Source organism: Lissotriton vulgaris, chromosome 12, assembly GCF_964263255.1.
Source record: "Lissotriton vulgaris chromosome 12, aLisVul1.2, whole genome shotgun sequence".
Taxonomy (NCBI): domain Eukaryota; kingdom Metazoa; phylum Chordata; class Amphibia; order Caudata; family Salamandridae; genus Lissotriton; species Lissotriton vulgaris.
The window spans coordinates 604,728,226-604,744,474 of NC_141700.1; the positions used below are offsets into that span (position 1 = coordinate 604,728,226).

A 16,249-nucleotide genomic window follows, 5' to 3' on the forward strand; every position below is an offset into this window, starting at 1 on the left:
ACTACTCACTCGCTACTACTCACTACTACTCTTCCTGTATGACTCACTCTCCACGACCCACTACTACTCGCTCTACTTCTCACTCTACTACTCACTCTACTACTCTCTATTCACTCTACTACTCTACTACTCTACTCACCCTCTACTACTCATTACTCACTCTACTCACTCTACTACTACTCACTCTGTACTTATACTCTTTACTACTCACTCTCTACTACTCACTCTCTACTACTCACTCTACTACTCACTCTACTACTCTTCCTGTATGACTCACTCTCTACTTCTCACTACTACTCACTCTACTACTCTCTACTACCCTCTCTCTACTACTACTCTACTACTTACTCTATTACTCCCTCTATACTAATCTCTATTCACTCTCTACTACTCTCTACTCATTACTCACTCTACTCATTATCTACTACTGTCTACTACTGTCTACTACTCAATCTCTATTACTCTCTCTACTGCTCACTCTCTATTTACTACTCAGTCTACTGCTCACTCTCTACTACTCTCTACTCACTCTCTACGACTCACTCTACTCTACTCACTTTCTACTACTCTATTACTCCCTACTACTCTCTACTATACTACACAATCTGAAAGAAACACGTTAGTGTTAGATTCCTTACCTTAGAATATCCCCAGGCGTCAGTCTGGATCCGGAAACTTTTGCGTAGCAGTACCCCTGCGCGTCGGTAGGCGTCGTCTGCAGGCGTCCCCTGCGGCTCCGCGTCCGTCGTCGGCGTCGTGCGCCGTGATGACGTCGCTGGAGTATATAGACGCCGCCTCCGCGCGCTGACGTCAGTTCTTCTTTTTTCCGCGCCAGTGGACGCAGATCTGAAGAGCAGTACTCCGGTCTTTTGACCAAGTTTTTCGATAGTTATTTCTCTCTTTGTGCCTGTTAGGATGCCTGGGTTCAAGCACTGTGATGACTGTGAGCGCACGATGTCGGTCACAGACCATCACCGCCTCTGTCTCCGGTGTCTGGGCCCCGACCACGACGTGGACTCCTGCGTCGACTGCCGGGCCCTCACCAACAAGGCTAGGAGCGGTCCCGCAAGCTACTGGAGCTCCGAGTGTCGGCCCCACGTCGGGACCGGGAGCGGTCCCGGTCCGGCCGGAGGTCGAGAGAGCGTTCGAGGGAGCGGTCGCGGAGCCGCGCCGAGCGTTCCGGAAGTCGACACCACTCGTCAGGCTCATCAGGTAAGAAGCACAAGAAGTCGGGGCGTCGTCATCGTCCCCCCCGACGCTCGCGCGATGCGGCCGGGGGCTCGGGTGACCCCAACCCCGCGGCTCCGCGAGAGTCGCCGGCGCGGCCTGCCTCATACCCTCCGGTCCCTGGGCACGGCGCGACGCCTGAGGAGATCGAGGCGTTCCTCATGGCCATGAGGGCGCTCGCTTCTCCGACGGGGCCTACGGCGCCTTCGGGCCCAGTGCTACCGTCTGGGGGCCCTGGCGGTTCGGGTGTCCCTGCCTCGGTGCCGTCGGGTGCTCCGGCGCCGCCGACGGCTCCGACCCCGGCGCCGCAAGGGCCTTCGGGATCAGCGCCGGCTGGTCTTCCGGCCTCTCCGGCGCCGTTACCATCGGGGTTACCCCCGACGCCGCCCCCGCGCGGCGCCGGTTCTCCGGTGCCGGCTCCGGCCGGCAGCGGGGCTCCGACGCCGGCTCCGGGCGGCGCCGTTCCCCTACCTTCCCCGACGCCAGTCCCGGCGCCGATGGGGCCCATGAACCCCGAGGAGCCGGTCCGAATACGGAGAGGATGAAGAGTTCGGTGAAGGTTGGGAGGGGTCCGAGGACCCTCTGTCACGCGAGTGCCAGTATGACCCGGACTGGACAGGTGACTTGGGGGATGCCAGTGGTCTGGACGACTCTCCTAACCCTGGTTTGATCTCTCCTCCAACCGTGGCATCGGTGGAGGGAGCTGCATATTCAGTGGTGCTGATGAGGGCTGCCAAGGCCTTACACCTTGAGCTCCCCGTCGCGGCCGTGAGGCCTAACATCCTCACTGAGGTCTTCAAACCGCAGTCATGCCCACTGGAGCCACTGCTGCCGTTTAATGAAGCCTTGTCTGACGTTCTGTTGGGCACGTGGTCCAGGCCCGCTTCAGGTGCGCCTGTTGATCGGAACGTGGCCAGGCGCCACCGTCCTTGTCCGGACGACCCCAAGTTCCTGTCTACCCACCCCACTCCTGAGAGTCTGGTGATCCAGGCCTCGACCTCCCAGTGGCAAGAAGGTCTTCTCGTCCATTAGTTTGGGCCTGCGGTCTTGCAACACCGCTTGCCTCTTGGGCCGCTACACCCACTCTGTGTGGGATACGGTCGCAGAACTGCTGCCAGAATGCCCCATGGAGGTGCGGGCAAAACTCGGTCAGGCTGTGGCTGAGGGCCGAGATGCAGCTAAATATTCGATACGGTGTGGTCTTGATACGACCGACTCACTGGGCAGAGCTATGTCAACGACGGTGGCGATGCGTCGCCACGCCTGGCTGAGATCCGCCAACTTTTCGGCAGATGTCCAGAATACATTGATGGACATGCCGTTCGATGGCTGTCACCTGTTCGGTGACAAGGCGGACCACGCACTGGAACGCTTCAAGGACTCCAGGGTCACGGCCAAGTCCTTGGGTCTCTCGACCCAGCGTCAGCAACCGGGTTCGTTTCGTCCCTTTCGTGGCCAAGGAAGGGGCGCCCCCACACGTGCTGCCAGCCACGCGCCGCAACAATCCTTTCAACGCGGTGGCGGCCGTGGAAACCGCCGTGGTGGCGGTCGGGGACAACGGCGGGGTCAGACCACACCTCCCCCCGCAGCATCTGCCTCAAAATCCTCCTAGTCTGTGCTTCCGGCCCCATGTGACGCCAGTGGGTGGCAGGGTTCGCCATCACCACGCTCACTGGCGCACGATCACTTCGGACAGGTGGGTGCTGCAAATCGTCCGAAGGGGCTACTCCCTCCCCTTCGAGACCACTCCTCCAGCCATGCCACCGCAGAACCACCGTGTGTCGGGGGACCACTTGACACTTCTGCAGGAGGAAGTTACGGCCCTCTTGGCCAAGGGGGCCATCGAGCGCGTTCCTGGGCCAGAAGTAGGGCGTGGTTGCTATTCCCACTACTTTCTGGTACCCAAGAAGGACAAGGGGGGCCTACGTCCTATCTTGGATCTAAGGAACGTCAACGGCTTCCTCCGGAAGGAGAAGTTCAAGATGTTGACGTTAGCTCAGGTCTTGGCTGCTCTAGACCCACAAGACTGGATGGTAGCGTTGGACTTGCAGGATGCCTATTTTCACATCCCCGTCCTGCCGGCCCACCGGCGTTACCTGCGGTTCACGGTAGGCCAGGAGCACTTTCAGTTTATCGTGCTTCCCTTCGGCCTTACCAGCGCCCCACGGGTGTTCACAAAGGTGATGGCGGTGGTCGCAGCCCATCTGCGCAGGTTGGGGGTTTCAGTCTTCCCCTACCTAGACGACTGGTTGTTGAAGGCGGGCTCGCCCCAGACAGTCGTCCACCACCTTCAGATGACGGCAGACCTCTTGCACGACCTGGGGTTCTCCATCAATGTGCCGAAATCACACCTGTGTCCCTCTCAAAAGCTCCTTTTCATCGGAGCGGTTCTGGACTCGGCGCAGTTTCGGGTTTATCCTCCAGAACGGCGGGTCCGGGATATTCAGGCTTTGATTCCCATCTTTCAGCCCCTATCCCGGGTTTCGGTCAGGTTGACGCTGCGGCTGCTGGGACTGATGGCTTCCTGCATCCTTCTGGTGCATCACGCCCGGAGGCGGATGCGGGCTCTGCAGTGGGACCTGAAGTTTCAGTGGGCCCAGCATCAGGGCAACTTGTCCGACCACGTCTTGATCTCGGAGGGCGCTGCGAGACAACTGCATTGGTGGCTTACGGACCGCGATTGGGTCAGAGGCAGATCCCTCTCCCTTCCCCAACCGGAGCACGTTGTCGTGACGGACGCGTCCCTCCAGGGCTGGGGTGGCCACTTGGGAGAGGCAGAGATCAGAGGCATCTGGTCTCCGGCGGAGTCCCGGCTCCATATCAACCTGTTGGAGCTGCGGGCGATTCGTCTGGCACTGAAGGCATTCCTCCCCTTTGTCAACGGGAGTGTGGTGCAGGTGTTCACCGACAACACCACCGCCATGTGGTACTGCAACAAACAGGGCGGAGTGGGGTCGTGGACCCTTTGCCAGGAGGCTCTGCGCCTCTGGCAATGGCTGGAACGTCAGGGTGTGACTCTGACGGTTCAACACCTGGCAGGTTCCCTGAACGCCAGGGCAGACGAACTCAGCCGTCGGTGCTCGATGGATCACGAATGGCGTCTGAACTCGGACGTGGCGCAAGGCATCTTTCTGCGATGGGGAGAGCCTTGGTTAGATCTATTCGCCACAGAAGAGAACGCGCAATGTCATCAGTTCTGCGCGTTGGAGTTTCCAAGACGGCACTCGCACGGCGACGCCTTTCGGCGCGAGTGGAGTTGCGGTCTGTTATACGCCTTTCCGCCTATACCACTTCTGCCCAGAGTGCTGAAGAAGATCAGGCGCGACCGGGCCCAAGTTATCCTTGTGGCTCCGGACTGGGCTCGAAGGTACTGGTATCCCGAGCTACTCAGCATGTCGGTCGGTCCCCCGATCCGCCTGCCTCTTCAGGAGGACCTTCTGTCGCAGCAGCAGGGGACGGTCCTCCACCCGAACCTGTCCAGTCTCCACCTCCATGCTTGGAGATTGAGCGGCGGCAGTTGAGGCCATTTGACTTGCCTCCTGAAGTCTGTGATGTAATTCTGGCAGCCAGGCGTCCCTCCACTAAGTCGGTATACGCCTGTCGGTGGAACAGATTTGTGGCATGGTGCACAGCAAAGGCTGTGGATCCACTCTCTGCCCCTCTTTCCGAGGTTCTTCTGTTTCTTCTCTCTCTTGCCCAGCAGGGCTCTGCTCTGGGCACTATCAAGGGCTACCTTTCTGCCCTTTCAGCCTTTTTAAGGCTTCCTGATCAGCCTTCTTTGTTCAAATCCCCGATTGTAACTCGATTCTTGAAGGGCATCACTCACATGTTTCCACCTGTTCCGTTTGTGATGCCTCAGTGGGATTTGAACCTGGTTCTGACCTTTCTGATGTGTGCTCCCTTTGAGCCCCTTCATTCTTGCCCTCTCCGTCTCCTGACTTTAAAGACGGCTTTCCTGGTTGCCATCACCTCTGCCAGGAGGGTGAGTGAGCTCCAGGCTCTTTCTGTGAAACCTCCTTTCTTGTCCATTCATCCTGACAAGGTGGTTCTGAGGACTAGACCCTCTTTCCTGCCCAAGGTTGTTTCGGCCTTTCACATCGGGCAGTCCATCACCCTCCCTTCCTTCTTCCCGCCTCCGCATCCTTCAAAGGATGAAGAGCGGCTCCATCGTCTGGACCCAAAACGTGCGCTTTCATTTTATATGGATCGCGCACGCCAGTTCCGGGTGGATGACCAACTGTTTGTTGGCTACGTGGGTGCGAAGAAGGGACGGGCGGTCCATAAACGGACCATCTCTCGATGGGTCGTTCTCTGCATCAAAGCGTGCTACTCTTTGGCTCGGAAGGAGCCTCCTGTTGGGCTGAGGGCCCATTCCACTCGGGCCACGACGGCTACTACTGCCTTGGGCCGGGGAGTCCCTTTGCAGGACATTTGCCAGGCGGCTACGTGGGCCTCGCTGCACACTTTCGCGAGGCACTACTGCCTGGACAGTCAAGTCCGGAGGGATGGCTTCTTTGGCCGTTCGGTCCTCCAGGACTTTCTGGTGTAGGAATGTATTGGTTCGCAGACCCACCACCGGGGTTGGTATTGCTGGGGTATCTATTCTAAGGTAAGGAATCTAACACTAACGTGTTTCTTTCAGATGAACAAGTTACTTACCTTCGGTAACGATATATCTGTAAGAAACATTAGTTAGTGTTAGATTCCTTACCGAACCCACCCATCCTCCCCGTTCTGCGAACTGATACCTGGGGTTAGGGACATCCCTTTCAGGGCCCTAGTTTTTACATGGCACCAGTGTTGGTTCTCTCATGGCTCTGCGTCTCCTGGCGCGGAAAAGCTGTGTACAAAGAACTGACGTCAGCGCGCGGAGGCGGCGTCTATATACTCCAGCGACGTCATCACGGCGCACGACGCCGACGACGGACGCGGAGCCGCAGGGGACGCCTGCAGACGACGCCTACAGACGCGCAGGGGTACTGCTACGCAAAAGTTTCCGGATCCAGACTGACGCCTGGGGATATTCTAAGGTAAGGAATCTAACACTAACTAATGTTTCTTACAGATATATCGTTACCGAAGGTAAGTAACTTGTTCCTCTCTACTACTCACTCTTTACTAACTCTACTGCTCACTCTACTACTCACTCTCTACTACTCTCTAATCACTCTGACTACTACTCACTCTATGACTCACTACTACTCACTCTACTAATCTCTACTACTCACTCTTTACTACTCACTCTACTACTCACTCTCTACTACTCTAATACGCTCTACTACTCTACTCTTTGCTCACTCTCTACTACTCACTCTACTCCTCACTCTACTCTTCACTCCTCACTCTACTCTTCACTCCTTACTCTACTCTTCACTCTACTCTTCACTCCTCACTCTACTCCTCACTCTACTCCTCGCTCTCTACTCCTCGCTCTCTACTCCTCGCTCTCTACTCCTCTCTACTACTCACTCTCTACTACTCACTCTCTACTACTCACTCTGCTACTCACTCTACTACTCTCTACTCAATCTCTACTACTCACTCTACTATCTACTACTCACTCTACTACTCACTCTCTACTACTCTACTCACTTTCTACTACTCACTCTCTGCTACTCTATTACTCTCTACTACTCTACTCTGCTCACTCTACTACTCACTCTCTACTACTCTACTACTCACTCTGCTACTCACTCTACTACTCTACTCACTACTCACTCTCTACTACTCACTCTACTATCTACTACTCACTCTGCTACTCACTCTCTACTACTCTACTCACTCTACTACTACTCTCTACTACTCACTCCACTACTTTCTACTATCTACTACTCACTCTCTACTACTCTACTCACTCTCTACTACTACTCTACTACTTTCTATTACTCTCTACTACTCTACTCACTTTCTACTACTCACTCTGCTACTCTATTACTCTCTACTACTCTACTCTGCTCACTCTACTACTCACTCTCTACTACTCTACTACTCACTCTGCTACTCACTCTACTACTCTACTCACTACTCACTCTCTACTACTCACTCTACTATCTACTACTCACTCTACTATCTACTACTCACTCTGCTACTCACTCTCTACTACTCTACTCACTCTACTACTACTCACTCTACTGCTTTCTACTACTCTCTACTACTCACTCTCTACTACTCTACTCACTCTCTACTACTACTCTACTACTTTCTATTACTCTCTACTACTCTACTCTTTGCTCGCTCACTCTCTATTACTTACTCTCTACTACTCACTCTCTACTACTCACTTGCTACTACTCACTCTCTACTACTCTTCCTGTATGACTCACTCTCTACAACCCACTACTACTCACTACAACCCACTACTACTCACTACAACCCACTACTACTCACTACAACCCACTACTACTCTCTACAACCCACTACTACTCACTCTCTACAACCCACTACTACTCACTCTCAACTCACTCTCTACTACTCTCTACTCACCCTCTACTACTCATTACTCACTCTACTCACTCTACTACTCACTCTACTACTCACTCTCTACTACTCTCTTCTGCTCACTCTCTATCTACTACTCATTCTACTAATCACTCTACTACTCACTCTCTACTACTCACTCTCTACTACTCTAGTACTCACTCTCTACTACTCTAGTACTCACTCTCTACTACTCACTCTGCTACTCACTCTACTACTCACTCTCTACTACTCACTCTCTACTACTCACTCTACTATCTACTACTCACTCTGCTACTCAATCTCTACTACTCTACTCACTCTACTACTTTCTACTACTCTCTACTACTCACTCTCTATTACTCTACTCACTCTATACTACTCTCTACTCACCCTCTACTACTCATTACTCACTCTACTACTCACTCTACTACTCACTCTACTACTCACTCTACTACTCTCTCTACTACTCTCTTCTGCTCACTCTCTACTACTCTCTTCTGCTCACTCTCTACTACTCACTCTCTACTACTCACTCTCTACTACTCACTCTCTACTACTCACTCTCTACTACTCACTCTCCGCTACTCACTCTCTACTACTCACTCTGCTACTCACTCTCTACTACTCACTCTACTCTCTACTAATCACTCTCTACTACTCTCTATTACTCCCTACTACTCACTCTACTACTACTCTACTCTAGTATAATACACACTCTCTACTACTCGCTCTTTACTTACTCTACTACTCACTCTCTACTACTCTCTTATCACTCTCTCCGACTCACTCTCTCCGACTCACTCTACTACTCTCTTCTACTCACTCTCTACGCATACACATATGCACATATATGCATATGCATTTATATATGTGTGTGTGTGTGTATATATATATATATATATATATATATATATATATATATATACACACACACATACATATATAAAAGTATATATTCATCTGCATATCTATATAAATACAAATATGGATGCATACATATACATATGCATGTTATGTACATGAAAGTTTGAAAAACACTAATAAAAGCAAAGCTAAAAAGCCACCTAATTACAAACCGAATTGCTTTAACTTAAACGAGGGCGAGACCTATTGCATTTTCAAGGCTTGTTTTGATAGCTATTACATCGTTGTGTACAGTTGCTAAGATACTAGCACTCACAATTTAACTGCCTATTGGCCTCTGCATAAAGATAGTGTGGCCATTCGACAAATCCAAAGTGCATACCTAAGGTAGACTCAGCATTTCAAATTCATCATGCCTGCTGCGTCAAAATTCACATGTGAACTCCTTGCTTACCCCTGTGAGGGGGGAGGAGTTCAAATAGGAGGTATACTTAAGGACTAGTTAACGGACCATGCACCATTCTGGGAAGATGTGATAGATGAATGAAAGAGAATGTAAGTATTGTCATCACATACTTCACTGAGGTGTTTTTGAGCATCTGGTCATTCGTCAATGGCCATGTGGATTTAGTCTTCGGTGAACTCCAAAAATGTACGCTTTTTTTCCCCAAGAGCATTCAGTCAACCCACCCATGCGATGGTGGAATAATCAATTGCAGGTAAATCTAGTCTAGAATCTAGCTTCAAAAGTATTGTTTTATGTAAGTGGCTTATTTATTTGTGGTTTTCTTCTAAATCTGGCATGCAGCAGGCTTTCCTGATGTTTGGACACTACTGTCGTAGAGTATGCATTCACTTCTAGCCTTTGCTACCCCTGGAGAGTTAGGTGCCCAAATTAAGTTAGTTAGTTATACATTCGGAGGTCCCTAGGACTACAACAAGTGCACAACAGTTCCCACCACAGATATATTCTTGTGGTGACTGATTGCCTAAGTATCCAAAGCAGTGTCTTTAGACTTTTCAAAAATAAAATGAGATGTTGCTTGCAACATTTTGTAACTTTTCAAAGAATGATTATCTTAGCGGGGAATATGTTTTAAGGTGGCCCTTTCGCACTAATGAGATTTTACCGACGTGCTCTAAGATAACAAGTAATTTTCCGTTGCATACAATTTTAGTGTACTTATATTGGAGATCTGTTATGTAAGAAGCTGTCTCTGTATGTGGTATTACCACTAGATGGGTATACCATGCAATGAGTCCAGGGGTTCCCCAAAGGTGTGCATGGTTAAATGTAAAACTCAGTGTTCTATTAGTGGTAGTGTGGACGAGCAGCCTTAGGCCTAACACAGAACAGTGAAAGGCATGTATTGCACAACAGTGATCAATAATGCACGCACAACTCAAGGAGGAGATCCAGACAAGTTTTAGAAAATTATACTTTGTATTTTAAGACAGATTGTCGCAATAATGTAAGTATGTTTTGACATAAAAATACTTTTCACTTTGAAAAAGGACACTTAGAAACTTTTTAGAACAGTTCAGAAAACAATACCGTGGTTAAACAGGTAAGTAATACACTTACAATTCCAGTCTTCTGACCCAAAAGTCAGCAAGGGGCAAGGGTCATGTGAGTACCAAAAATACTCCACCAGCGGCACAGGGGCGGCCAGGTGCAGAGGTCAAAAACTGAGTTCGGCCCAATGCTTTTCAATGGCTACTGGGGGTACCTGGAGACACACTGCTTGCAGGTAGGTAAACCGGTTTCAGGGGCCAAGCTTTAGGGGTTAGGTTAAGCACGGGAGGACCACAAAGCAGCACCAAGCATACACCACCAGCTGCACAGGAGCGGACGGGTGCAATTTAGTCGTCTGGTGCAGTGCTTTTCAATGGAAAAACTTGTGTTGGCAAACAGGCTGTAGGTGTGGCATCAGAGGTTGTTGGAGGGAGGCCGGCAGCAGAGGTAAGTTGAGATGTAGGGCGTCGTAGGGGTGGGGTTGGCAGAGGTGGCACACCTCCCATTCTTATGAGTTATTCCCACCGGTATTCCTGCCCAAAGAGAGGTGTAAACCAGGGGCTGCCATCCTTCTGTTAGCAGCAGAGGCTGGGGGTCCCATTGCAAAGGTGGCAGGCCTTTGAAGCATCCCTCTTCAAGCACTGGCCCATCCTGGGCGAGGTGGTGCGAGACCTCCCCCCAGGATGGGCATTGTTTCTGGTTCCAGAGAGCAGGGGCTCTCTACCCAGGGGTCCAGAAACATGTCTGGTGGTGGCTGCCTGCCTACAGCCGGTCAGAGACTACACCAGGGTTGGTAGGTTTTCAGGGGGCACCTTGAGGTTCCCTTTGGGTACACGGTACAATAAATCCCACATTGACATCAGTGTAGTTTTATGGAAAGGGATAGTTTTGTCCAAAACTCTCCTATGTTCAGTAAAGCCATTATGGTGCAGTGGAACTCTAGTTTCCAGCCCATGTACTCTCTATTTCTTGCCTGACACTTACCATATTAGGGAATGGATCCCAGTATTGTACGGTTACATTTGCTCATGCAGATATGCCCTCACCTGTGGTATAGTGAATCCTGCCTTAGAGCTGTAAGGCCTGCTAGAGGTGTAACTTACCTATGCCTTCAGGCAGTGCTACCTGGAATTGCACCCAGGCAGGGTCCCATGTCGACTGTCATTTTCCTCCCCCACAGGGGCTTGCAAGCTGTAATGCAGTGGCATTGTCCCAGTGAGGGAGGTCCCAGGAGACTCTTCAGCTCCCACACACTAGGTACCCAGGGTTCCATTTGCTAGCTACATCTGTGCCACATTTTCTTAATAGCCATGCAATATCTATTTTCATAAATGGAATTAATTCCATAAAGGGTTATCAAGAAAGCGGACATTCATGGATACCCCAGTGGTCATCATTGCATATCTCTGAACTATCACAATACCACAATACATAGCATCAAAATCACTGGTGCTGGCGAAGTCTAATGTACTCTGCTACTCTGTGTTTTTTATGTGCATCCCTCAATTGAAAGGTAGACCATTGCAAATGTGCCTTTATTGTAGTCATTGCTGAGTGGGTAGTACTTGGCAGGTGGGGGCTGTGAGTTTTGTATGTACACTAGAAGGTCAGATGGTAGTTTCAGCGTTGTCCTCCTATAGATGTATCTTATTCTTATTTTGGAAAATGAGAAAGTTGTTTTTCTGTAGAAAACTAAAACCCTTATACAAAATAAAGCAATTTTACATGTGTTTTTGTTCTTGCAGCAACAACTGCGCATGAGGATGAAGCTTACTTATAACCACAAAGGTTCAGCCATGCAGGACCTAGCAGAGGTGAATAACTTTCCTTCCCAGTCATGGCAGTGAGGATGAAACAATATGTGCTTTTACCTACCCATACAGAAAGAACTGTACTCTGGAACAGAGAGAGGCACTGGCCTTTGGAATTCCCCCTTTACATGCACTTTGGGCCATGAAAAGTAGAAGTGGGTTCCATCGATGAGGAATACTGTCCAACTTATTGAAGCATATTTTTTTGAGATTAATCGACTCTACTTATCTGCCTGGGGTTACCTGCTTGTGAAAACCACAGTGCTTCTCTTCTACGTTCATAAGAAATGGAACAAAGCCTTCCTCTTTTTTGCCCTCACAGAAGATGACAACACAGTGGTCCCTGGCTACACGCCTTGGTTGGTTATCAACTTATCAACCGGTTGCTCTTCCCTTTTACTTTTGCCACCATTGGCATTTTGTTTTGGTGTTTTTTCCAATTCTTGGTAATGTGTGGAATCTCATCACCTGGCACTTTGGAGGTTCAAGGCTGACTAGGGAATCCACACCTGCACTTTGGAGGTCCAGGTTGGAATTACCCAAAAACACTGAGCTGCATCTTTCAGTAACACTTTCTGGTGCTGAAAGGAATCCTGTTGTCCATAAGTCTGTGTTTGTGCATTGCTGTATATTTTTACATCTCCATTCATACTATCCCCACGTATACACCCACTTACTTCTTGGCAACTATTTATTCCGGGTAGATGAAATCTATCCAGTTAAATTACAACTTATGTGAGATTTTATTTTGATCTTGTACCATGCTCCTTTTTGGTTATTCTTTTCTTGTCTGCTGTCAGTATGCAGGGACGACATTGTGGTTAACCGTATTTGTCCCTGGGAGAATAGTTGATGTGAAAGTGGTTCAGCCATTAGCAGATACTAGTGTGCAATAGCATGCAGGCATCAGATAACACTTGCTGTGATCAACCACATAGACGCCCGGGTGGGAGGCAACAGGTGGGCATCTTGGACACCATGGTTTGAGGACAGAATTCAGGCATACTGGACTTGCTGTGGAAAAGAATTCAATCATGGAATATAACAGGAGGGAAGGGAGTGTTCAGGTAACATAAAATGCCTATTGTGGGAGTGTGTTCAAATATTGAACAAGATCTTGTGTGGTGGTGGAATCTAGACTTGGAGAAGATCAGTACTGAGTGTGTCTATGTGCGTGCACACGCGCAGGTATCAGGCAACATGGTTAAGAAGAAATTTCATATAATAGTTAAAATTGAATGTGTTTTGAGTCAGTTGTACTAAGAACTTCTTAAACAATATAAAGCATAGTCTTGCCCATTAGTTTGCTGATGTGCAGTAATGGGTTTCTTTGTTAATGCATAGAGAGTTTGATACCTGCACGTTGGCTGGGATGAATGAAGGATCAATAGAAAATGTGATCAAGTTGTGTGCATTATGAGAGGGGTACAGGTTGGTTATTTGGTACGTCCCTGTCTTGTCTCTCCGATCTTATCTCTGTCTGGCCACAGGTTTTGGGTGCTTTTAATTTTTTTCATCTTAACTCTTTTAAAAAACGAAAATTGTAACTATAACCCGATTGGCACTGAAATTAAATACACAAGGTTAAATCTTTCCTAGCTCCACTGAATGCTGTTACAAAGCAAATGGGACATCCATTTGATGCTACCATTTGTGATATTACCTAAATTGCATAGAATGTGAATACACGAGACTTTAGGGAGCATTGGTAGAGTTAAACTTATTGTAGAGGCTGACTGGGGACATTATCTTTGATCTGTTACTAGAATTGATGTTGAGAAACGGTGAGAGCATAGAAGGTCCACACCAGTTCAAGGAGTCTGAACAAATAAGTGGACCAAGATGGCTCATCTGGTATGGGAAAACGTTCATAAATGAGCCCCAGAAACAAATGATTGTAATGTGGACGTACACTAACAGGCCCTAGAAATGTGAGTGACCTAGAGGAGGCTCGAGGAGCTATTTAAAGTACGATGTGAGATTACGCAACCAGATGGCTCTTGTACCCCAAGCTGGGGAGCTCATTTAATTTGGCAATTATACTTGATTTTGTTTAAAAGACCCTTCATCTTTAAAAAAAAAAAAAAAAAAAAAAATACTGCCTGTTTGTCTCTGGTAAAGATGGATGACTCAGTCATACCTTGCCTCCCCAATATTCCTTTAGTTCTTGAATGACCATTGCTCCCTTGTGAGGTGTGGTGAATTAAGATTGTGTTTCTTTTGGTCTTCAATTTGCTAGACCTCTCATATACTGTGCTTTTCCAATTAGGCTTTGTATCCTATGTAACCCACTGTGTCCTCTCCTAGAAGCACAGTAGCTTTCTTGTTCTTTCATTCTCATCTCCATTGAGATATAATGTGCATCGATCCTCCCTCAAGACTTTCAGGTAACTATAACACTTTCCTCTCCTTTTCAACTTAAACGTTGTATCCTATTTTACCCACCTTGCCCTATCCAAGAAGCACAATAGCTTTCTTGTTCATCCAGTCTCATCTCCATTGAGATAGTACGTGCTCAGATCCTCCCTCAAGACTTGCAAATAGCGGTGACGCTTTCCTGTTCTGTAGCACTGTTTTATGCTTGCATTAAGCATTATCAAATTTGTTGTGCTCTGGATCACATTGATCGTTTTTCTTGAAGGGCGTTCAAAATTCATTCTATGTCATCACCTGCATAATATTAGAGTGCTTCGTTCCAAAGCTTTGAATATTTTTTTATCTACTAATATGAAAGCAAACACATTGGACTATCTGACATTTTACCTTCATATTTTTATCTGGAGTGTGTTGTGGGATTATTCATTGTGCAGAGAGAGGGGGGGGGGTGCAAAAGAGTTATTGAGCAGCAGGAATAGTAAGATTACAAAGAGAGGCCCATCTCTAGGAATGATTTTTCTAGGTGATTGAAGAGACCAACCTTGCAAGCAGAGTTCTCATTTTAAATAAAAAATTCGGAAGTTATCTATCTACAGATCTAGGAATGGCTTTGGAACAAGACTGTTGCTCAAGATTAATGCACTTGACATGTAACATAACTTATCTGCCGCCTGGGCATGGTTATTTTAGCATGGGAACTTTTCTAGTGCTCTGTAAGTCCCACGTAGGTGGACATCCCTGGTTACCATCCATTTCCTGATTCATGGATAACTGTTTTACCAATGTTCTGCCTTGATTATGTTTTTGTGTAGCTCTGTAGAAAAAAATGTATTTGCCTGTTGCTTCCTGACTGCATAGATGCTGTTTAACATTTCTAATGTTACAAATTTAAGAGGTGGGCTCTCCCATGACACCGCTGATTGCTGTAAGTCATGTCTGAATGCACACAGTAACATGGCTGGGTGCTGCTGGTTATCTAGCACTTGAACACACCGGGTAGTGTGGCAAGTTCTTCTATGTGCTGAATAATTGTTGGAGGTGTAAGAGAACAGAGATGCTGTGATATGTCTGGTTGCTGCATATTTCCTTATCCATACAATGTAGACATGTTAACCTCACTCATTTGATCCAAACCCAAACTAGGCCTTTTTGGAACTTAACTAGTCGCTGCAGTTTCCAGACTGTGAGAATAAACTGCAACTGCCCCTTTTCTTAAATGTGTGAGAAGTAGCGTGGGAAGATGAATTGCCTTTGCTTCTTATGGTTGACTTGAAGTACGTCATTTCTGGCCGAATATTTCTTTTCGGCATGTGCTCATTCACTGTTTGTGTCCTTTCTCCCACTGAGGGCAGCAATGTTGGGGGTTGACGGAGATCTTTTTGAATATCATTCCTCCGTAACCTCCCTTTGTTTTATAAAGTCCTTTTTATTCCTGTTTCTGTACGTTACATTTTTCTTCTGCGCCTTTACCTTGTAGCCTTGACTGTAAAAGTATTCAGATATCATTTATGATTGGGAAGGCTGAGCAACTTCTGATTAATGTGGACATATTTTTTCTGATGTAAAAACAATTTAAATTAAATCTTATGGAACTACACGGGGGAGATGTACAGACCGAGATGAATTCCATGGGAATCTTAGACTGCTGGCTATTGTTGTCTTTCAGTTTAAAATAATTATGAACAGTGACTAATGTAAAATAAAAAGGACAACAACCAAACATTAGAAATCCTCAGAATGCCTGTGTGTTTTTATCTTATTTTAAATTATAGTATTTATGTAGTTGTCTATTATACTGTAATTCACACTGCCTAAAACCCACAACTGCAGTTTTTTTGAGTCCATTTGCAAACATCTAGTTCTGATCCATAGAATGTATGTAGAATATACGTGCAGCTTTTAAAGACTGTTCATGCCTAAAATTAATAGGAACAGTTAATAGTTTTATGTGACTTCCATGTAAATGAATTTTCAAACCGTTATTATTGAGATATAA

At 47.7% G+C, this 16,249-nt stretch overlaps 1 protein-coding gene across 1 annotated transcript in view; it reads left to right on the forward strand.

Annotated features, from left to right (window-relative positions):
• Positions 1-15,988, forward strand: part of AP1G1 (adaptor related protein complex 1 subunit gamma 1) — a 390,402-nt gene extending 374,414 nt beyond the window's left edge. The window contains exon 12 of the mRNA XM_086945529.1: positions 11,812-15,988. Within this exon, the coding sequence (XP_086801655.1) occupies positions 11,812-11,913 (102 nt within the window). The 3' untranslated portion in view covers positions 11,914-15,988. The remainder of the gene's footprint in view (positions 1-11,811) is intronic.
• Positions 15,989-16,249: the final 261 nt, after the last annotated feature.